The sequence below is a fragment of the Gigantopelta aegis genome, chromosome 6 (genome assembly GCF_016097555.1).
Source record: "Gigantopelta aegis isolate Gae_Host chromosome 6, Gae_host_genome, whole genome shotgun sequence".
Classification (NCBI taxonomy): Eukaryota; Metazoa; Mollusca; class Gastropoda; order Neomphalida; family Peltospiridae; genus Gigantopelta; species Gigantopelta aegis.
The window spans coordinates 73,495,397-73,519,922 of NC_054704.1; the positions used below are offsets into that span (position 1 = coordinate 73,495,397).

Consider the following 24,526-nt stretch of genomic DNA (forward strand, 5'->3'; position numbering starts at 1 on the left):
AATGCATGTTTGTCTGAGAAATAATGGTTATATCGAGAAGAGCTATAGTTATTTGTAGACAGTATGTCTCCATTTAAACATCACATATTTTAGCTTCTCTCTGTTATGATCTTATCCAAATGTGTTGCAGATTTGTAAATTAACTCAATTCAGTGTCCATTTTCATGGTCTGAAACTAGGGTCTGCGCCTTTAATAAATTTAGTGAATGTTTAGCATGCACACGCTAAATGTCAAATTCAGAATTAGCAGGATTAATATACACATGTACTTGTACCTGGTACTTTATATGCCAAGAAAAAATGAAATTTGATTACCCATTTACAATTTGTTATTTGTTTGCCAAACTGCTGTCTCAATTTTTTGGCCATATTAGTCACTGATGTGTAATTATTTTACATGCAGGACAGAGATTGCATCATCGACAAGATTAACCCAGCTGTGCCAGCAGTTCCATTAGAAATTGTGTAGTTTTCAGTTATAATCCAAACTGGCATTGATGTATTTAGTGCACATTTCACTTTTCAATTATATTCAAATCGACGTCAGCATGTGTACGGTAGTGCATTTTATTTTTTACGATTTTCAATTATATTCAAATTGAAATAGAACATATTCAGGTTATGTCCTATAATTTATCTTTTAGTTTACTCATAATATCCATGTTATAAACCCATTTGATATTTATGATTATTAATCCAGTTAAAACTTTTTTTCTGTCAATGGGTCAAGTTTTCAAGACCTGTATATCTGAGCATAATGTTTTGATAAGACTTATTTAAAGTATGTGAGGTCAAACTACATTTGTGCTAATCTCGATTACGTCATATTACTGATGGAGACAATTTTAGAACTGTGATTTACTAAATATCAAATTAAAATGTTATTTTAGAAATGTTATAGGATAAATAGAATTCGCTACTTGTGTTTTTTAATATGGAAAATATATAGTTAATTAATCAGTATTTGTCTCAGCAGAGCCTCAACAAATACTGATTAACATAAACTCGGTTGATATTTTCCATATTAAAAAACTCTTGATGAATCCTTTATATATATATATATAAGATAACCCAAGTGAAAATACAATTGGGATCCTGCCGGGATAAAATGATGGGATTTCCGGTTGTCCCTGTATATAGTGTATGTGTATGCATGCTACTAGAATTGTTATGAATTAAGTGTAACCCATTTATTATATAACATTTAGTGAAATATCTTAAAATATCAGTGAAATAAAAGTGTTATCAGTCAGTCACTCAGTGATGATAACACATTTGAGTGAAAATTTCACTATTTCACTCTAAAATATGTTATCGTTACTGTAGAAAGTGTTATCTTCTCTTTAAGAAAGCCGGAACTATTTTGCTGCTGGTGTTTTAAAAATAAAGGTAAATTGCCAAAAGTTATATAATAAATAGAAAATTTCATGTTTTTTGTCAGATATGATTTATATCTCATCGAGTGAAATTTGCAATCATATAACACTCGTCGTGCAAGCACGACTCGTGAGATATGTTTGCAAACTTCACTCGATGAGATATAAATCATATTTGACAAAAAACATGAAATATCGTCTATGTATTCTATGTTGCACAGTAAGAAATGTAAGTGATTTTTATGTTCCAATTAATATTGATCCATTTAAGGTACAGAAATGTAGGTCCCGTATGTCTGTGACAGTGCAGTACTAACTTGATCATTTGACTGGTTTGTTTGCCGAGATGAGATATCTGAGAGTGGCCATCCCATTAACAGTGTCATTCATGCAAACTCAGTTAATCTTTCTTACTTCCTCAGGTATCAAAATAAATCCAGAATTGATTGTTTGGATTGCCAGGATGTTATCACATATATTGTATATTAATAAAGTTGAGAATGGTAATTCGTTTTCCACACAATCTTATTAAACAAAAACTACACTACCTAAATTTGGATCATTTGTGTGTTGTTCAGACATAAAATACATAGAGGATATTTCATGTTTTTTGTCAAATATGATTTATATCTCATCGAGTGAAATTTGTAATCATATCTCACGAGTGTAATATGATTGAAAACTTCACGAGATGAGATATAAATCATATTTGACAAAAAACATGAAATTTTCTATTTATTATATAACTTTTGGCAATTTACCTTTATTTTTAAAATGCCAGCAGAAAAATAGTTCTGGCTTTCTTACAGTGAAGATAACATTTTCTGCAGTGACGATAACACATTTTAGAGTGAAATAGTGAAATTTTCACTCTAAAATGTATTATCGTCACTGAGTGACTGATAACCCTTTTATTTCACTGATATTTTAAGATATTTCACTAAATGTTAGATAATAAACGTGTATACATGTACAAGAATTATTACCAGAACAAATCATTTCAGTATCTTATATCTGTGATGGGATTTTATTGTAGTAAGAATGGGAATTGTAAACGTCTTCTTCATACTTTTTTCATGCTTGTATCCAATTAAGGTTCACGAAGCACACCGTCTTGGGCACACACCTCAGCTATCTGGGCTGTTTGTCCATAAGAGTGGGTTAGTGAGAGAGAAAATCTGTGTAGTAGTCTTATATCTACTAGTGTTTCTGCCAGAAAGACATTCTTGAGTATGGCGCTATGGAATTGAATGCAACCACAGTCATGGATGGCCTCCCCCAGAAAGAAAATGGGTTAAGTTTAGTGTTAGGGTTAAGAAAATGATACAGTATTGATAAGAGTAATTAATTTTGTCAAGAAGTTGACTTTAAAAAATAAAATATGCATAAAAATTTGGTTATGGTGCAATACCCATTTTACCCTCTGGCAGAAACCTGTCTACCCATTGAGTTGTTAAAACTCACTCTGTGTAGGAGCTTGTATCGGGCTGCGAACCCAGTACCTACCAGCATTATGCCCAGAGACTTAACCATTACACCACCGAGACCGGTATTGTAAACTTGATAAATGAGTCTTAACATATACATATAGGCCTGTAATTTGTGGTAACCTGTACATGGGTTATCATGAAGAGTCTATGCTTAGTTGTTCCTTTTAGTTAATTGTGCATCTTTTGTGTGGGAATAAAACCTCGATTTTTATATAATTTCTTGACTTGGACAGAACTCTGGTAAAGTCAGAGGTGGTGTCCACAACAGGTAGGAGACATGGCAAAGGATGGGAAGGTCAATCAGAATGCAGGATTTGAAAAAACACAGGCCTTGAATTTGGCAAAGTAGAGGGCAAGGCCATTTGGCCTAGACTAATCTAGATTTTTTAGGGCATTACGGCCAAAAGGCAGAACAAGGAAAACTTCAACAAGTATCTTAATATAACACATCAGCACATATTCAAATTTTAAAAAAGTGTGAATGGTTTCATGTTTTCGTAATAAGCTATAGGCCAGTTTTGCCAGGGTATTAATAACTGCAGCATATATATATATATATATATATATATATATATATATATATATATTATATATATATATATATATATATATATATGACTAGGGTACTGAGGAAACATATGCCTTTCTTTATGCCTGTTTTTTCTATCTTTATTAAAAATATTTTTCATTCTTTATTTTTTAATTCTTTCTTTCTTTCTTTCACTTACCATTTGTGACACACAGTAGCTGATGTGTATTTTTGTGCTGGGGTGTCGTTAAACATTCATTCATTCATTCATTCATTCATTCATTCATTCATTCATTCATTCATTCATTCATTCTTTCTAATGTCTTTCCTTCTTTTTTTCTTTCTTTGTTCATGTTTTTTTTCTTCAAAACATTTGTCAAATTACTGAGAATACCTAGAGCTTCAGAATATATATATATATATATGACACTACTGACTTAAGATCTGTTCATTTCGGCACCAGCATATTGCAAATCGCTGATAGCAAGACTATAAGACTGGCGGAATTCTGACCATATTGATGCCGTGATTATCGAGACTGTGTTGCTCACGAGTCTTGTCAAAAGATGACTCATCGTGGTTACAATGAATTCCAGAACCACTCCAAGATGCACACATATACACCCGCTGGCTCTGAGTGACTCTCAGAATATCAATAAGCATACAAAAGGGTTATTTGCATCACAACCGCTATATGGCTGCTGCATTACATGTTGTAGCTGTGTTAGGTGAGAGAAAGAAATGCTTCTCAGACAGGTTCATATAATTTTGTGTCCAATATATACAACAAAAAAACAAATATGAATTTGCATTAATTTCATGTTTAAAAACCCCCATTTGTCTCTACTTCTTATTGAAGTATTTTAAATTTGATTCCTATAGTCAGGGAACTGGGTTTAAAAAAAAAAAATCTTGATTAGTAATATATCTAGTCAATTGAAAATTGATTAGCAACTACTGTTTAATGTTTTAGAATTGTGTAGGGATCTCTGAAACTTGAGTAGCGAATCACGATGCGATATTGAACAAAATGTTCCTTGATAGTTATAATTCTGATTTCTGTGGAGCGGTACGTAGCCCAGTGGTAAGACGCTCACTCGATGTGCGGTTGGCGTGGGGTCGGTCACCGTCGGTGAGCCCATTGGGCAATTTCTCGTTCCGGCCAGTGCACCACAACTGGTATATCAAAGGCCATGGTATGTACTACCCTGTCTGTGGGATGGTGCATATAAAAGATCCCTTGCTGCTAATCGAAAAAAGAGTAGCCCATAAAGTGGCGACAGCGGGTTTCCTCTCTGAATATCTGTGTGGTCCTTAACCATTAGTCTGATGCCATATAACCGTAAATAAAATGTGTTGAGTGCATCGTTAAATAAAACATTTCTTTCTTTCTTTCTGATTTCTGTATACTGTGGCACTGAATACATAATTAAGAGGTGGGATGTAGCTCAGTCAGTGGTGCACTTGCCTGAGGTCTTTTGAATGCAGGATCATAGGATCGAACCCCATAGGTGGAGCCATTGTCTGATTGTTTGTTTTTTCTGTCCCAACCAGTGCCACATTTCTGATATATCAATGGCCATGGTATGTGCTATTCTGTCTGTGGACATATAACATATTTTGATGTTAAAGGAAAAATGTAGTGGGTTTCCTGTTGGACTTTACAACTATATGTCAGAATTACCAAATGTTTGACGTCCAAGAGACGATGTTTAATAAACAATATGCTCTAGTGGTGTTGAAATTAAATAAACCAAACTACCCACCTTTGAATACATAATTTTAACTCTTTGAAGAACATTATTGCCGGTGCAAGTGAGCTCTATTGACTAGAGTATATGGTCAGAGCAAATGAACTATACAGAATTAGTCCATAAATGAGACAAATTTTGTCCAAATTTAACAGAAGTAAATTTCCATACCGGTAATCAGGCATGATGAAGTAAATAACTCAACTGATCTATGATAAATATGTGGGAAAAAACCCAATGAATCTTACTTGCGTAAATTATAATGTGTGCAAACCAAGAAGGTTGTGCAATTTCTTTACGTACAGTATTTTGACAAGAAAATTAGAAAATGGCAGACATACATAAATGAGAATTTAAAAATAAAGACTGATATAAATGATACAAAAATCAGTGTGTGTATATAAAATTTGGTTAATTAGTACTCAGTGTGTATACATAAAAGAAGACAGTCAACTTTTAACTTGAAAAATAAAAATATTAATTTACAAGAGGTTGATTTTTTTTTTTGTGATAGTCTTGTTAAACTAGAATGTGTAGATTTTCAGGATTTTCAGGATTTTTTATTTTTTATTTTTATTAATTTATTTTTTTATTAAACTAGAGACTCTGAGTTTTAAATCCATGGCATCATTTATCATCTTCAAAGATCCCAGTACTTTTCTTTTAAATATGTGAGATATTCAGGAGGCTGAGCACTCACAAATAATTTGACTGGTACCATCATCTACTATCATATCAAATTCCTCTTACATTAGGCATAAAAAACCAGTCTAGTGAGTAACCGTGGCCATCCTGAACATGCATCAGTTGTCAATACTAATACATGGAACTGTCATCATTTTCATAAATGGCTATAAAATCACCACAGTAGTCTAATGGTAATGGTAAACATGTAGCTGCGTGGACAAGATTACATCTTTGTTGTCATGATTCATTCAGTATTATTGAGCAAAAACGTCTCCCTGTTGTTAAAAACCTCAGTATAAAACTGAATGGCACAGCCACAGTGATTTGCATGGGCATGTACAGTAGGCTTGAATCCTTGATGATCAAAACTAAACAAACCATAATAATTACACACACAAAAATTTAAAGAAATCTTTTTGTACATTTTCTGAAAAGATATATATGACAGAAAATAGATTTTAAAATGAAAAAATGTTTGTTGAATAAATGCCAGGGTTCACCAAAGAGGAAAAATCAAAGTGAGGTTCAATTTAGTGAATATATACTCTTCCAAAAAAGTAGGGGAACTCTAATAAGAATTTACAATTGCCAAAATTGTAAGGTATAATAACTGTGGGGAATGGTTATATGATAATAGTGAATTAATTGGGCAAACATTATAACCGGTAGTTCAGTATTACAATAGGTTTTATGAACACCAAAGATCTTGAAGGATGATTGGGGTCAGAAGTGAAATTTGATAGTTGACGGGGTTTTTTATCAGTAAATAGAAAATTCAAACAATAAAAATGACTAAAAACAAAACAATAACAACTGTATGATCAACAGAATGAAAAACGATTGATAGAAATAATGTTCCACAGTGATTAATGGACCTTCCTGGAAATTCTCAAAATCGAGAATGACACCCCACGCACATGTACGGGGCAACTGGAATGTGTTTCAGTGTGTTGATAAACAGACTTGAATGTTCCTTACTAGGATGTCTGTGGTCAAAACATATGTTCGGTCTAATAGTTGATATTAACATTAATATTTCAGGTTCCCCTACTTTTTTTGAAGAGTATATTTCAAGATTATTGTTTTGCTAAAATGCCAAATTTAGATTGAGCAGGATTAATGTGTCTTTACCCGGTACTTTGTGGCATTTTGATTATCCCATTACAAATGAATTTTGCCAAACTTCTGTCTAAATTTAGTGGCCATATTAGTCACTGGAATGTAATTATTTTACATGCAGGACAGAGATTGCATCATCGACAAGATTAACCCAGCTGTGCCAGCAGTTCCATTAGAAATTGTGTAGTTTTCAATTATATTCCAAACTGGCATTGACATGTTTAGTGCATATTTCACTTTTTAGTTATATTCGAGCTTGTATTGACATGTTTTAATGCTTTAATGCTGTTGCGATGTCAGCTAAGGTGATTTGTCATGACACAATTTGTAATTACTGGAATGATTTACACAGGAAATATTATGAGTGGCTGTTACATGTATATAGATACCATTTATCTTACTAGTTGTTTCAAATATATCAAACAAATGAAAGCAAGTTGAATACATTTCTAAATGAGTTGTAGAACAAATGATAACTAACAGACAGGAATGTTGTATTCTATTTCTTATATATATATATTGGGGGGGGGGGGTAAATTTAGGTTTAAAATAAATGTCTTTTCCAACAAAAAATGTACTTATGTTACTTGTGCTTGCAGTTAACTTACATATGTGTGTCGGTGAACTGATATGTCACAGAGTAATCAATTTTGATAATTCTTATTTCACTGGATAACTGTATGACTGTGCTTACCTAGGGAGCAGCCAATCATATATCTTTAAACTGATACCACACGTGTGTTATTGACATGTGATATCATAAAAACTTGTATGATGTTCTCAACAATGGGTGTGTAAGAGAGTGTGTAAATGATTTGTCAGTCAGGGTATATCCTATTATATCTTTAAAACATTCTCACTACAGGTATTATATACGTATAGCAGAGTTTTATTTCTAAAATTTGACATGACACCCATGGCTTTGAAATTGGGAATTTTAGCGTCTTTTTACCAAAAATTGGAACTTTTCAGTTTCATTTCAAAAACATCTTATTAAGCCAAGTTAGAATAAAAAAAGTAATGCTATATATATATATGTATATACTGTACTTGTGTTTATTCAAATAAATATATCTATTGTGCATTACAAAATGTTATTGGGGAGGGAAGGTTTGTCAAGTGAATAAGATTTGCATTCAGATTGGGACCTTTTTACTCCAAAATTGGGAATAAAAAACGACATAGCCTCTGTAGAATGGTGGGGAATGGTGCCCATTAACAGAGTCTAGAAACATAGGTGATAAAACCCTGTATAGTGAACTACTTAAATTGTTTTCAATGTTTGACACATGCTTTCTATGTATGTTGCACAGTAAAACTCAAAATCTAAGCAATCTTAAATTCAGACCTCACTGTAAAGCATTTTTTAGGGGAGTGATTAATTGCTCCCCTAACTTAGATTATATATAGTGAGCCATTAAAGATGTTGCCATATGGAGCATTAATAGTTAATCCTTTGGTAGTAATTATTTCTTTTTTTAATTCAAATACTAAGGGGAGCTAAACATTACTCGCCTTGGACTAATTTTAAGGGAGTGATGAGAACCCAGAGTGATGGCTCCCCTTAAATAGCAAGCTGTGGATCTTTTTGTTCCAATACCGGCCTCGGTGGTGTTGTGGTTAAGCCATTGGTTATACTGGTAAATACTGGGTTTCACAGCCCTCTTCTCTCTCACTAACCACTAACCCACAGACCTGGACAGACAGCTTTTTTTAGCTGAGGTGTATACCCAGGACTGCGTGCTTCAGCCTCAATTGGATATAAGCACGAAAATAAGTTGAAATGGAATAAATGAAATGTGTTCCAGTATCAATTTCACTTAAGGCATAGGAATGTAGATACTGAGCATGCGATAGATATGCCTAAACCATGTTTGGATAGGAAATATTTTATATAACGATGCACTCAAAACATTTTATTTATGGTTATATGGCATCAGACATATGGTTATGGACCACACAGATATCGAGAGAGGAATCCCATTGTCGCCACTTCATGGCTACTCTTTTTGATTAGCAGCAAGGGATCTTTTATATGCATCATCCCACAGACAGGATAGTACATACCACAGCCTTTGTTACACCAGCCCAATAGGTCCACCAATGGGGATTGATCCTAGACTGACTACACATCAAGTGAATGCTATACCACTGGGCTACGTCCTGCCCCTATTTGGATAGAGACACGTTAATAAAATTACTCAGCTCAACCTCTGACTTCACCAGTGATTACGATACATGTCTGTGACAGTGCAGTGAGAAATTGATCATTTGCCTAGTTTGTTTGCTGAGACATATGAGACATATCTGAGAGTGGCCATTTAATTAACAATGTCAGTCATGCTTGCTCTAAGTTAATCTACCTTGTTTCCTGTTAGTTGATTGTGCCATCTTTTCTGTGGGAATAGTATTTATCCCTTCTTTCCTTCCTTGTTAGTTTCATTTTATTTCTGTCCACCCCTACCAGTGCTCAAGTTTAAGGATTTTGGTCGCTTGCCCGGAGGTTCACATTGAGGTTGCCCCTCCAAAAATTTGGTTGCCCTGATTTCATCCGTGTTTTGAAACTAGAGTTGTATTTATATTCCAATAAAACAGCAACCAATAGTTTTGGAATTAATATGGTGTCAATGTAAAATGTAATATGTACTATCTGACAATAAAATACATTACTTTTTTAATAATGTTTTTAAATGTTTGTAGTTATACACATGCTAATTTTGTGATTTGGCGATACATCAGCTATTTTCTAATCGAATGCACTCGATGTTCCAATCGAATGCACTGAAATGTTTACTATTTGGAATACTTCAGCCGATTACGATTTCCCCCGATGTCACACAGAATCGGCCGAGGAGTTCCGAGTGGCAAACAAACCCACGTGATTTCCACTGATTGACTGACGCTTTAAGTTTAGATAACGACAATTTAAAAGCAATTGTGGGTAAGAAAACTGCACATTATTATGCGACACAACTCACCTTTTGGTGTAAAAAAAAAAGTAATTCGTCCAACGGTCAACTAGTATCATAGAATTAAGTTGCCCGACTGAATATTACGTCGTCACAGACGACTGGACAACCGTAAAAATTGAGTGCTGCCTACATTCTGATACTTGTCATGGCATGATGCCAACAGCAACAATGTAACTTAAATTGCGACCACCTGCAATTTCTCATCTGCATATACATATATATATATATATATATATATATATATATATATATATATATATACAATCAAACTTCGATAACTCGATCTTGAAGGGGACGAGGAAATAGTTCGAGTTTCAAGGAGTTCGAATTTTTTAAATTAATATACGAGTTCAAATTTTAAACTTCATTGCAGTTGGATGATTTTATTATTTTAAATTATTTACATTTTTAATTTTTATTATTTCAATTATTTCAAATAATAAAAATTATTAAAAAGCACTAATGCAAATCAGGTACTAACATTAATAACCCACCTACCCCAATGCTAACTATGACTACAAGTGCTCTCTGAAGATAACCAGACTGTGTCTGTTAGTGTGTATTACGTAGAGAGGCCCTCCGCCATGTACGGACACCGACAACCAAACACTGGATCATTTCCTTCTGGTTAATCCTCGATAGCTCAGACCACCTAAGACAGGTGCGCTTCGTCTGATTGATCTGATTGACAATTCATTCGTCTTTAAAATACTATCAGCAACGATAGTTTGGTCAATCCACACGCGTCAAGTTTCAGAGGTGCACAATCTGTTAAATCTTTGTCAGGACCAAAGAATTAGGTCAAGAGATCGAGTTTATTGAGTGTTCAAAGTTTGAGTTTTCGAAGGCTGTTATTACTAGTTTGTATAGCAATTTGGCCGGGACCGTCGCTTCAGTTCGAGAGATCGAAGGTGGAGTTATCGAAGTTTGACTGTATGTATATATATATATATATATATATATATATATATATATATATATATATATATATATATATATATATATATATATATATATAACGATGATACCAGTTATTATCAAATTTATGTCACGAGTGAAATCATTTTCAGTTGTCACAAGCTTTAGCAAGTGACAACTGAAAATTATTTCATGAGGGACATAAATTTGATAAAAATGGGTACCGAGTTTGTTATTCTGTTCATTACCTCGGCTATTTTTTCTCTGAAAGCCTTTATTTTCAATGCACTTGCATGAAGGCCAACCTGTATAGAAACGATGTAAACCACTTTACGCACTGTTCGGAGAATTGCTACAACTTCGTAATTTAATCACATTCATAGATAATTTTCAAAAAGAAAAGTTCTCATTATTCTGCTACAAAATCTATAAGGAATTGCATTAAAATGACATTTTGTTATAAATTTACACCAAAAACAGAGAGCCGTAAATGCAAAATTGCATCGAACAATCAAGTCTACTAGATTTATGACATTTTGTAAACGTTAAATAAACCATTTCCTTCTTTTGTAAACGAAGTACATGAGGTATCAATCATAGATGTCTTTAACCAAAGAATGATTAGACTGACAGTGAATGAGTCGAGATTATACTAATATATTTAATAATGGTCTGTGACCGACCCACGTCGGTGGCCCCATTGAGCTATTTCTCATTCCAGCCAGTGTACCACGACTGGTATATGATATGCCATGGTATGTGCTGTCCTGTCTGTGAGATGGTACATATAAAAGATCCCTTGCTACTAATGGAACAAATTTAGCGGGTTTTCTCTAAGACTATATGTCAAAATTACAAAATGTTTGACACCCAATAGCCAATGATTAATAAATCAATGTGCTCTAGTGGTGTTGTAAAGCAGAACATATTTCGATACAACGACAATTTCTATATAATGACAAAGTGACCCAGGGACGAACGTGGTCGTTGTAACGAGGTCTGTCTATACATGTATATATTGATAGAATATATATTTATTTCATTTATTGTTTTCTGAAACTTTGGGAGGACCTAATAACCACCATATAACCGTATTATATTATTAATCATTGATAAAACTTTTTTTTTTCCTTTTTTGTGCATGGTGTATATAGAATGAGTCCCAATATGTTTTTTTTTCCTGTCCTGGACGGAGGAGCCCAGGACAGGTGTGCGCTACAATAGCTTGCTCTGAATGTGCATATTAAACACTTTGGTCTTGGTCCTGGTCATGTTTTGTTGGGGTTTTTTTGGAGGGGGTAGAGGAATTGTCCATATTTAATGGATGTCAATTTATATGACCATGATTTCAAAGATATGACATATGTCACATGCACTTGCAGGATTTCAACATACAATTCATAATGCATGTTTCAAACCCTTGTGACCCTAACTCATCTGCAATTTCCCTTCAGCTTTTTATATTACCAAGTCAGTGTTCGAGATTAATGGTATCCCAATATCCCGGGGATACCAGAATTTAATTTTGGATACCAGACTTCAAGAACCCAGTATCCCACCGGGATACCATATAAGGTTCTTGGTTTTTTTAATCCTGCATTTTTATTTTTTGCTGAAACAGTGAAGTTAAGTAACAGTATTTTTGAGCTCTTACTCAGTCTAATGCTATGCCGTAACAATATCTCCCTTAACTCGTACTCAGTCTAATGCTGGGAACCGCTAAATCTCTTTGTTCTTGTTGGATGTTTCCTCCCTTCAAATTTTATTTGCGATATTGATCGATTCCACATCTGCAGAAAATTGATACAGGTAGGTTTATCGTTAGTAATGTCAGAAACACTTATTGATTACTGCTAAATATTAATTTATGTCAATATTATGCAAAAATAAATGCAGATCTTTTTGCCAATTCCGTTTGATTGCGAATTTCATGAATTCTGTGATTTTGCGGTGTAGCAATAGATTGGGAATGAGAACAGTGTCATCCAAATTTGTTATGATGTTATTTATGAATTTCATTTAAGTGGGATACTAAATTCTCAGGTGGGATACCAGATTTTGAATTGTTAGTATCCAACTGGGATACTGCCCAAAACTTTTAATCTCGAACACTGCTAGTAGAATATATTTTATTTATTTTATTCTGAAACTTTTAGCAAATCTGATGGAAATTATGCTCGCTTTATATATTAAAATATTATGTTATTTGGCAATTCCAGTGTAGTGTACACTGCAGTGCATATACATTGATCTCAATCCTGTTTTTAATAGAATTTTATACATTTTTATTAACCACAAACCAATAATAATTGATATATAGAGGTTATTACCAGAGTGTTTTTCGGTATCGTCAATATCATAAATTAGGAATAAAAATTGTATTATGTGAGCTTCTGGCGAGCATAATACATTATTTTTATTCCTAATGTATGATATTGACGATACCGAAATACACAAGGGTAATAATCTCTTTATCATATAATCTCAAGCTTAATATAACATGTTTTTGTAAACTGTACATGCAACTTTAATTCCAGTCAGCCATTACGCGATATTCAAATGATGTAAGAATATGTGGCACGGTGTATTTTTGAATGGAAATGACGTCAAACTCGAATGACGTCATTTTGTATGTCCTTACATCAAAATAAACTAGGGCCTAATGTTTTTTTGTTTTCTGAATGCTGGACAGCTTTCAGTGTAAAATTGCTATTGAAATGTTTTTATTTGATGACTATGAATGCATGCGTCAATTATGGAGTGTCACCCATGTGCGTTTGCTTAAATGTCAATAAACCTAGTGCCGTGACCTCCATTAATTTACATCTAATGCAAAGTTATCAAATTGTTAAAGTATGTGATCAGAAAAATATCACATACTTTGATTGCACTGAAAATGTAAGATATTATATGATAAATATTACTACCTACCCACTGAGTCATTAAAACCTGCTCTCGGTGAGAGCCAGTGCCGGATCGCTAACCCATTACCTACCAGCCTTATGGCCGATGGCTTAACCACGAGGGCGGGACGTAGCTCAGTGGTACAGTGCTCTCCTGAGGCGTGATCGATCTAGGATCGATTCCCGTCGGTGGCCCATTTGGGCTATTTCTCATTCCAGCCAGTGCTCCATAACTGGTGTAAGAAAGGCTGTGGTACATGTATGTACTATCCTGTCTGTGGGATGGTGCATATAAAAGATCCCTTGCTGCTAATCGACAAGAGTAGCCCATGAAGTGGCAGCAGTGGGTTTCCTCTCTCATATTTGTGTGGTCCTTAACCATATGTCTGATGCCATATACCCATAAATAAAATGTGTTGAATGCGTTGTTAAATAAAACATTTCCTTCCTTCCTTTACTTAACCATGACACCACCACGAGGTGGGCGAGTTGAAACTTTTTAATCCCTGGAATATATACAGTTCAGGGTCTGAGTAAATGAGATGTCTACGTGATGAGTGTGAGAAGAATTATAATTAACCTCTTGAAAGTGTCTCTTTGAGAAGCATACAGATGGCTATAGCCACATGGTCTATACAGTCTCATTAATCAGGCATTGGATTGGGGGATTTAGTTTTAAGATTTGGCTAGAATCATAAAAATACTGTAATGTTGTTATTTTGGGATTCTAAATCATAATTTTACTCTCCCAAGCCAACATCTGGAATTTGTAGCTTCATGGAATTCTGGTAAATTTGTAGCTTGACGTTAGTCTTAGTTTTAGGCTTGGAAAAAGAAGAAAAAGAAGAAGAAAAACATTTTTTAAAACAATAGATAACAAAAATACATTTTATTTAAATTTAGTTATTTTGTTTGATTTTTGTTTTAAATGTATCACATATGATGATATATGTAACTTTTATGATACCAGCGATCAAACTTCTGCAGTCATAAGCATGAAATCCAAACATGGAAGTTGCTCAGAAATGCATGTAGCTTTACCAACACAAAGCACCAGTGATAGAGCATAGATAAAAATATTATAAGAAAGAATATCCTTTTTAATGGTATGTAATTTCAAACTGATAAAATTTTCATGAAAATATTAAGAATATTATAATTAAAATATGGCTTTTTGTGGTCTACAAAACCTACATGTAACTGTCACTTAGTTTGGCTACACTAAATATGGTCTCAGATGGCCTCAGTCACTTTAATCTATACAAGTTATTACCATAGTTATGTCTCGCGTGTTAGATTAGTTTTGCTTGAGTACCCCAACCTTGAACTACCGGACAGAAGAAAATGATAAATGAGGAAATGGCATTTTGACTTAGATGCTCAGATCACCTCCCGTCCTGGAGTTGGCCACTGGTGAAATGAGAGGCCAAACACAGGATAGACGTGCCTGAATCTTTTGGATATGGGCATGTTAAACGAGTTCCCTTCCCTTCCTTTGCTCTGATCATCTTCTGTGGATGAATTTATATGTAACCTCCATTTTTTGGGCTAAGTTGGACTTAAAAATATTTTGGCTGTGGTTAAAATGTTTATATATATATTTTTTTTATAAACAGTCCAACGCACTTTACTTTGACAGCCCGTCAAAAGTGCTCAAATCACCTTAAAACCTTTTGTCTAGGATCGATCCAACCAGTGCTCCACAACTGGAGTAACAAAGGCCATGGTATGTACTATCCTGTCTCTGGGGTGGTGCATATAAAAGATCCCTTACTGCTAATCGAAACCAGTAGCCCATGAAGTGGCCACAGCGGGTTTCCTCTCTCAATATCTGTGTGGTCCTTAACCTTATGTCTGATGCCATATAACCATAAATAAAATGTGTTAAGTGCACTGTTAAATAAAACATTTCCTTCTTCCTTAAAACCTTTTAGGCCGAGCACTCTAATATTATTTTTGAATTTTAATTTTGTCCAGACATGAGTAAAATGTAGCAGCTCTTTTTGGCTTTAGGTCCCTTGACCTAACTTCTAAATTTTAATTCAAATTCCGCCCACCTCAAACTTACCCCCCCCTCCTGGCCCGGACTTTTTTTTAAAAACTTTTTTTATCCCACTGTCCCCTTTCCTTTTTCTCCTTTTGAATTCAATCTCATTTCTTCCCGATCTGGCAACTCCTCCTATCTTTCAACTTCTTTTGCTGTCCACCTCCACATCCCAGTCCTTGTCTTTCCAACCGCGACAGGTGCTTGTCTCTTGTGGCTATCTTAGTCACTTAGTCACTGGCGAAAGTCGGAGATTAAGCCCGTGACAGGCGTGCGTGAAGCTTCAATGGTATATACGCATGTAAAAAATTTACCTGACCTGACCTGGATGAATTTATTCAACAAAATAATTAGTGTTACTGATATTGAATAAAAGCAATCACTGTATAAGTCATAAAAAGAAGAGTGTTTTAATAATAATTTCCAGTCTAACCAGGATGTGGTTGGGCAAAGACGTCTTGTTCAAATAACTACCTGCATTTTAAATTTCCTGCATTAATTTTTTGGTTTCTTGAACAGTCATAATTTTTAATACAAGTTGCATAATATACCAGTTGATCAATACTAACTAGCAAATTCAAGCTGTTTCATAGAATTTTTCTTGAAATGATTGCATGGGTTATGTGAGGGATAAGAGCATAAATTGTTTTACACTGAATGAATTAAACATTGATGGGGGGGAGGAAGGATTATGCAACAATGTACCCAAAGATAAATTTCAGTGTAACACCCACCATGTATGAAAAAACATGAAAGAATTAGCTTCACATGTAGTTGTAAAGTATCTCACCCCTTACCACCTCTCCAATTTATCCTCTTTTTTTATGCTTGATCAGCCAAAACGCTTGTCTAATATGCAGTCGGTCTAGGATCTATCCTTGTCAGTAGGCCCATTGGGCTATTTCTCATTTCAGCCAATGCATTATGACTGGTATATCAAAGGACGTGGTATGTGCTATCCTGTCTTTTGGATGGTTTATATAAAAGATCCCTTGAAACTAATAATAATTGAAAAATGTTTGACATCCATTAGCCGATGATTAATAAATCTTTGTGCTCTAGTGGTGTAGTTAAAAAAACTAAAACACCTTTATCTTTTGATCATCCAACCATGTATAAAACCTAACTTTAACTTTTGATCATCCAACTGTGTATGAAACCTAACTTTAACTTTTGATCATCCAACCATGTATGAAACCTAACTTTAACTTTTGATCATCCAACTGTGTATGAAACCTAACTTTAACTTTTGATCATCCAACTGTGTATGAAACCTAACTTTATCTTTTGATCATCCAACTGTGTATGAAATCTAACTTTAACTTTTGATCAGCCAACTGTGTATGAAACCTAACTTTATCTTTTGATCATCCAACTGTGTATGAAACCTAACTTTAACTTTTGATCAGCCAACCATGTATGAAACCTAACTTTAACTTTTGATCATCCAACCGTGTATAAAACCTAACTTTAACTTTTGATCAATCAACCGTGCATGAAACCTAACTTTAACTTTTGATCATCCAACCGTGTATAAAACCTAACTTTAACTTTTGATCATCCAACCGTGTATAAAACCTAACTTTAACTTTTGATCATCCAACCGTGTATAAAACCTAATTTTAACTTTTGAACAGCCAACCGTGTATAAAACCTAACTTTAACTTTTGATCATCCAACCGTGTATGAAACCTAACTTTAACTTTTGATCATCCAACCGTGTATAAAACCTAACTTTAACTTTTGATCATCCAACCGTGTATAAAACCTAACTTTAACTTTTGATCATCCAACCGTGTATAAAACCTAACTTTAACTTTTGATCATCCAACCGTGTATAAAACCTAACTTTATGAAACCTAATTTTAACTTTTGATCATCCAACTGTGTATGAAACCTAACTTTAACTTTTGATCATCCAACTGTGTATGAAACCTAACTTTAACTTTTGATCATCCAACTGTGTATGAAACCTAACTTTAACTTTTGATCAGCCAACTGTGTATGAAACCTAACTTTAACTTTTGATCATCCAACTGTGTAAAAAACCTAACCGAGTTGTTTTCCATCCTCATCTCTCACCACCATCTTCCCCAGCTGGAGGGAATGCAGCACAGTGAGTGTGTGACACGTTGAAGGATTGCTTGTCACTTGTTTCTTCCAGCCAGCCAGTGTTCCATGACTGATCTATCAAAGACCTTGGTACTTATGTACCATCTTGTCTATGCAACTCAGTGAGTGTGTGACAAGTTGAAGGATTGATTGTTTTTGGTGGACCTGCTATTTGTTTGTCCCAGGCAGCCAATGTCTCATGACTGAAATTTTGTTTTGTTTAACAACACCACTAGAGCACATTGATTTATTAATCATCGGCTATTACATGTGAAACATTTGTTTATTTTGACATATAGTCTTAGAGAGGAAACCTGCTACATTTTTCCATTAGTAGCATGGGATCTTTTATATGCACCATCCCACAGACAGGATAGCACATACCACAGCAATTGATATACCAGTTGTGGTGTACTGGCTGAAATGAGAATTAGTCCAATGGGGTCTCATGACTGATCTATCAAAGACCTTAGTATCTATGAGCTGCCTTGTCTATGGGAAAACTATCTCATGGTCCATTTCTTGATGTGTTGAGGTAGCTTGCATGTCTCAATGACTCGGAGAGTTATGCCTGCTGGATCATCAGCTCCTGGTAAGGTCACCCAAGCTGGACTGGTCAAAGGGTAGAGACTAGACTAATATGGACTGGACAGACAAAGGACGTGAGTCAAGAAAGACAACTGTGTAGGAGAAGCAAACTCCCAAATCAAAACTGGGCTGGAGAGGCTCAGAATCCTAGTACGGAAACTTTCCTAGGAGAAGAAAAACTCCAAACTCAAACCAAGTCCACTGAAGTCAAGAGTACAGAAGCTATGCATCAACATTAGCGTGGAAACCGAAAGGAAATGACTGTACATGCACCAAGCTCTATGATCATCATCTATGGGAAAATGCTTAGAGATGATCCCTTGACCAAGTATTTAAAGACTATACATACATGTTAGACACAAAATAGTCATGGTTTAAAATGGTTTAAAATGTGCTGAGGTGTTATTACTACTGTATCTTAGTTTCCATATCCATAGTATATTTCAGGAATATATATCTAATTATCTTGAGTAGGAAACAAATTTATGTTCATTATTATACCTCCTGGAATTCCTGGCCAATATTGATTTCTTTTATTTCATTACTTCTTTCACCAGAGAAAACAAAAATCCATACCTGTTTTGTTTTATGAATAATGTACGTAAACTATGTGGATGCAGAAAGATTCATCTTTAAAGATAACATTTATTAACATAAAGGATATTTAAAAAGTTGTAATTTCCTAATCTTTGTGAGGTAACTTCCTTAAAATAAATAAAATCATACTGTGTTTGGATTTGTATAGAAAGTGTAGGAGGCTTTTGTCAGATTTGTCTCTGCGAATTTCAAATATGTAAAAAAACAATTGTGTGTGTTTATTCTGGAGAGGCCATTTTTAAAGGTACACCAACTACATGTAAATCTTGGTACCTAGAAGAAAATTTTCAGAATATATTAAACTTTTTAAACACTGTCAAGTTTTAATTACATTAACGTTTTGTGAGGATTAAATTAGTTTGCTGTTATGTATTGCAATAAATAAATTAATGTAAATAGATGTCAAGTGAAATATGCCACATGCATCATTGAGAGGAGAACTTTAAATTTGATAGGATTTACAGTTGCTTACTTTATGTACCTTTTTTATGGGTAGGATAGTACATATCATGTCCTATAATTAATTTAGCACTACAGGCTCGAAATGGCAGCTGCGAAAAACAGTCCCATTTTTTAGACTTAGCATGTGAAATAAAAATACACTTGCTAAAATAAAAAAATTAAAACTCATGTAATTTTTCAAGAGACAATTGTATGTGCCATGATCATCTCATCTTCTATTTACATGTAGCTGAGTCTGAGCTTGTGAATCTGTTATATTTTAATTTTACAATGCTCTAGAATACATCTCAGAGGTCTCATTTCCAGCAAGCCATATTTTTTTTTTAGGCAGGCCATATTTCTATTGGCCTACTTTAAACCCTGCACCCTCCCCCCAACCCCCCCCCCCCCAAAACCCAACCGGTCATATTTTACTTCCTGTTTCGAACCCTTCTCTATAGTGTTAAAAATTGTATTGTAGTTTGTCAATTAAAATGAGAGCACATGGGGAAAAGACTACTCAATCTTATTTAAATGTTGACTAAAATAAATTTTTCCTGCTGAAAAAAGAAGAAGAAATCAATAATGTATTTTTACTCCATCCATGTTTTCAAACCAGTTAATTTTGGTATCCTTTTCTCTTAGACTCTTATGAACAATCTATTTTAGAAAGATTTGTTAGCTTTTGATGATTTTTCTTCAAAGAACAATACATTATTTAAATCAGTGAATTTTCCATCCACATTTCATTACTCAGTGCATGCACACTGCTTCGGGAATAAAAAATAACTTGATCTCCATATGGCTTGAGACTGATGTGCTGTTGCACGATGGGCAGGCTTTAGTAATTGATTTTGGAGCTGGATATCACAAATGAATAAGACTTGAAGCAACACGGTTATTTGCAAAGCCGGCTCGGTCATACTGGTCATGCACAATCCCGGGCTTCAGGGCAGTCAAGTTGTGTATTGTGTGCTCCATAATCATCTCACGTTGATCAGCGTTTATAGCAGTTATAGGGCTTTTCCAGAATTAATCAGTGGGGGTAGGGAGTGGGGGTGTAGGAGGCAATATCTTTCTATACCCACCAACCATAGATATTGATTTATACTGATTTTCGTGCTTATAACCAATTAAGGTTCAAGCATCCTGGGCACACACTTCAACTACGGTATCTGGGCTAGTGTTTAATTGTTAGTGGTTAGTTGTGATTAGCATTTTGAATATTTTGTTTTAGTATGTCATGTTGATGTGTGTCGTTGTGTCTTTCACAAATGTGACTCCTTAACAGATATTTTATTAATGACTTTTCGGGCGTTTGACGATCATTGTATTATATACCTTTATTTGTCACACTGATAGCAACCAATTAATGTATTTTTCATGCTGAGGGTCTTGTTAAATATTCAGTTTAATTAAATGTATGGTTAGTTTGATCCTAGGATTTATTACATACATGTAACTGAGCAGGATCTAACATAGTGGTAGAAGGAAGGAAGGAAATGTTTTATTTAACAACGCACTCAACACATTTTATTTATGATTATATGGCGTCAGACATATGGTTAAGGACCACACAGATATTGAGACAGGAAACCCACTGTCGCTGCTTCATGGGCTACTCTTTTTGATTAGCAGCAAGGGATCTTTTATATGCACCATCCCACAGACAGGGTAGTACATACCAAGGCCTTTGATATACCAGTCGTGGTGCACTGGCTGGAACAAGAAATAGCCCAATGGGCCCACCGACGGGGATCGATCCCAGACCGACCACACATCGAGCGGGCGCTTTACTACTGGGCTATGTCCCACCCCGTAGTGGTAGAGTGCCATGGGATGTGCTGTCCTGTCTATGAGAAAGTACATATAAAAGATCTGTTCCTTCATGTTGGTGGGAATATGCAGTAGCAGCAGATTTTCTCTCACCATATATTTAGACTAATTATTTAAATAATCATATTATGATAAACACGGTCACACCAAATTGAATACGCAGTGGTGGTGTTCAATAAATAGTTCGTTCCTTTCCTTTTTCACTGTAAACAAACAACAACTTTATTTTTGACTGAATGCAATTTAATCTTTGCCTGACAGAGGAAATAATTGTTTCTTTTATCTAATTCAGCTTCAGTTCACAGCAAACTGTTTTGAGGAATTCATGCAAATTAGTTATGGTTGACTGAGGCTTTTTCGTGTTTTTTGTCAAATATGTTTTTTGAGTTAACAATTTAACTGATTTGAAAATCATGTTTTTTAAGTAGTGAGTGAAATTTTTATAAAAATTTTTAAAAACCATACAGGGGCAATTAACAGAATGGTGTTAAATGTTAGATTTATTAGAGTACGTTTTTTCTTTGTAATTTTGTAACTTACTTTGTAAATATATATATATATTTTTTTCCTGTCGTAACAAAAGAGTTGTTCTTTAAAGCTGACCGAGAAAATAATATCCATCCCACCCACCCCCAAATTATTAAGTATATGTACTTATTATTATAAAAGTATCTTTTCAATTGTCTCTAGTCAAATCAATATACACAAGCCAGTTTTATGAATGCAACTGCACAACATGCAGATCAATTTGTTCCACAGTGTTTATACAAACATCAACATATTTCAAATAGGAGTGGGTGGGAAATAATGGTAGCTACATGTATGTACATAGCGATCATGACATAATTACATCATTCATATGGTAAAACGTCTGTTACAGTCTTCGTAAACATTTTATTAGTCCTTGACAGGTCCAACCAGAGGAAACTAGTTTTCATCTTCATCTTTCTATTTGTCTGTCTGTTTATTTTCCCACAAATAGTTTTCCAGATGGGTTGGTTTTTTTCACAATGCTTTGAGATATTGAGCTGATATTTTGTGTATCATGTATTATTACAGATCAATTTTAACTTTCATTGCAATTTACTCATGTTTGACAGAGTTATGGTCATTGAACTTAGAAGATATGAAAGTTTGTTTCCGGTCGTGTTTTTCTGCAATGCCTAAAAATATTGCGGTCTCGTGGTATATATTCTTGCACAAAATAAACTCTTGCAATAAATAGGAAGCGAAAACAACATATGTGAAGTCCTGTATTTATTACATACATTTACCTTTTATGTTTTACAAAAACTTTTTTTAATTTAAAATCATAACAACACTTTGTTCAATCTATGATCAAAACTCCTTTCATGGATTCATTTAATGTTAAGAATCATACTCTGCGGCAGCCTTGTGTAATGTTTCAAATACGATATGACGTCATTTGTAAATCATATATGACATCAGTAAATAAAAGGCGCTAACTGCAGTAAAATGAAAAAGGGAATTCCCCATTTAAAAGTTCCGGTCCAGATCGCACATATGTGCAATACAAAATAAATTTATCACACGGTTTTAAAATGCCTTTATCACTATAATAAGATTGAATAGGTATGTAATAAAAAGCTTTATACCATGTTTACAGATCATGTTTGACTTCCATAGCAATTTACCAATTTTTCATAGTTATGGTTTAATAAGGAGATAGGAAAAATTGTTGTGCATGGTAGGTGACATGTATTGCTTTAGCAGTACTCTCAGAATGCTTGTTTATATTAAACAGTTAGTGACCAGGCTTTCGATAAGATTATCTTAGATTTGCTTATACAAAACATCAATCTAATTAAAATTAGCTCCACTATTACATATGGATCTAACAGCAGCCAGTTGGAGCTCATGTCCACCAATCAAAACTTTACTTGCAGAATCATGCCAGTGATTTAAAAATAATTTGAAAAAATTCCGAATTATCCTGAGGGTATACGACATGTTTCATGTGAATTACGAATGCCTTATTTAGACCAGTAGAACTAATTTTAATCAGATTACTAACAACACTGCGTAGTCTCCAATGTCCAAGTAACATTTCGTCTGTAAATAATAATTTAAATATTGACCAATCACACTTCGCCTTTTATAACGTTATTTGGGAGCATACAAATTCTAAAAATATCGGGTGAGTCTATTTTAGTGGCCGCAGTACAGCGAACCATACCAATACGTTCGGGATGGGTTATCAGTCTTCAATTTTATATTACAAATTATTTATTTATTAAAAAAACTAAAAACTAAATCAGTCTTCAGTTAAATTATATTACAAATTATTTATTTTATAAAATAAAACATGTTTTAAGGCATTCGTAATTCACACGAAACATGTATACCCTCAGGATAATTCGGAATGTTTTCAAATTATTTTTAAATCACTGGCATGATTCTGCAAGTAAGGTTTTGATTGGTGGACATGAGCTCCAACTGGCTGCTGTTAGATCCACATGTAATAGTGGAGCTAATTTTAATTAGATTGATAAAACATTGAGTTGTATAAGTTTTATCTGCATAATTCTGCTTTTATGACCAAACAAAATTGCAAAAAACACAACAACCCCAAAAAAACCCAAAACTTAATTTTAATTGTTTTATGAAATTGGAAGATGATTTTAAATATGCAACTTTTCATTGCTATTTTTTAATATATCTGTCAATGTATTTTTTTAGTTTTCATGGTGGATATGACATTTAAAAAAAAGTTTATACATGTATGTATGTAATAATTAATACTGTATTTTTATTGAATATATTTTATTTTATCTTCAGATAATATTCGAGGCTGATCCATCCCAGGTTTGTATTTTTGTTGTATATCACATTTCTCATTACTATAGTACCATATATAAACACACCCAAAAGCTCAAGTTCCATCTATTTGTAATTTTGGGTCCCTTTTTTTTGATGCCATCCTTCGAAAAACTTACATTGCTGTAAGGAATACAATATATTTTATGTTTTTCAATTATGATTTGCATCCTTATCAAGTGTGATATGAAATTGCAGATTTTGAGCATGAAATTTGTATCATTACCATGTAAGCCCAAACGAAAGTACACGTTTATATACATACAACTTGTAAATGGCCTGTTTGAAGCAACTTGTAATTTAATCAAAGTTCTGTTTTTAAAAG

At 34.0% G+C, this 24,526-nt stretch overlaps 1 protein-coding gene across 2 annotated transcripts in view; it reads left to right on the forward strand.

The window, feature by feature from the left end:
• The window catches only part of LOC121376353 (CRAL-TRIO domain-containing protein C3H8.02-like), a 53,609-nt gene that overhangs the window by 18,251 nt on the left and 10,832 nt on the right, over positions 1 to 24,526 (forward strand). For both annotated transcript variants that reach the window (XM_041504201.1, XM_041504200.1), the window contains exon 4: positions 24,163 to 24,189. In XM_041504201.1, the coding sequence (XP_041360135.1) occupies positions 24,163 to 24,189 (27 nt within the window). The remainder of the gene's footprint in view (positions 1 to 24,162; positions 24,190 to 24,526) is intronic.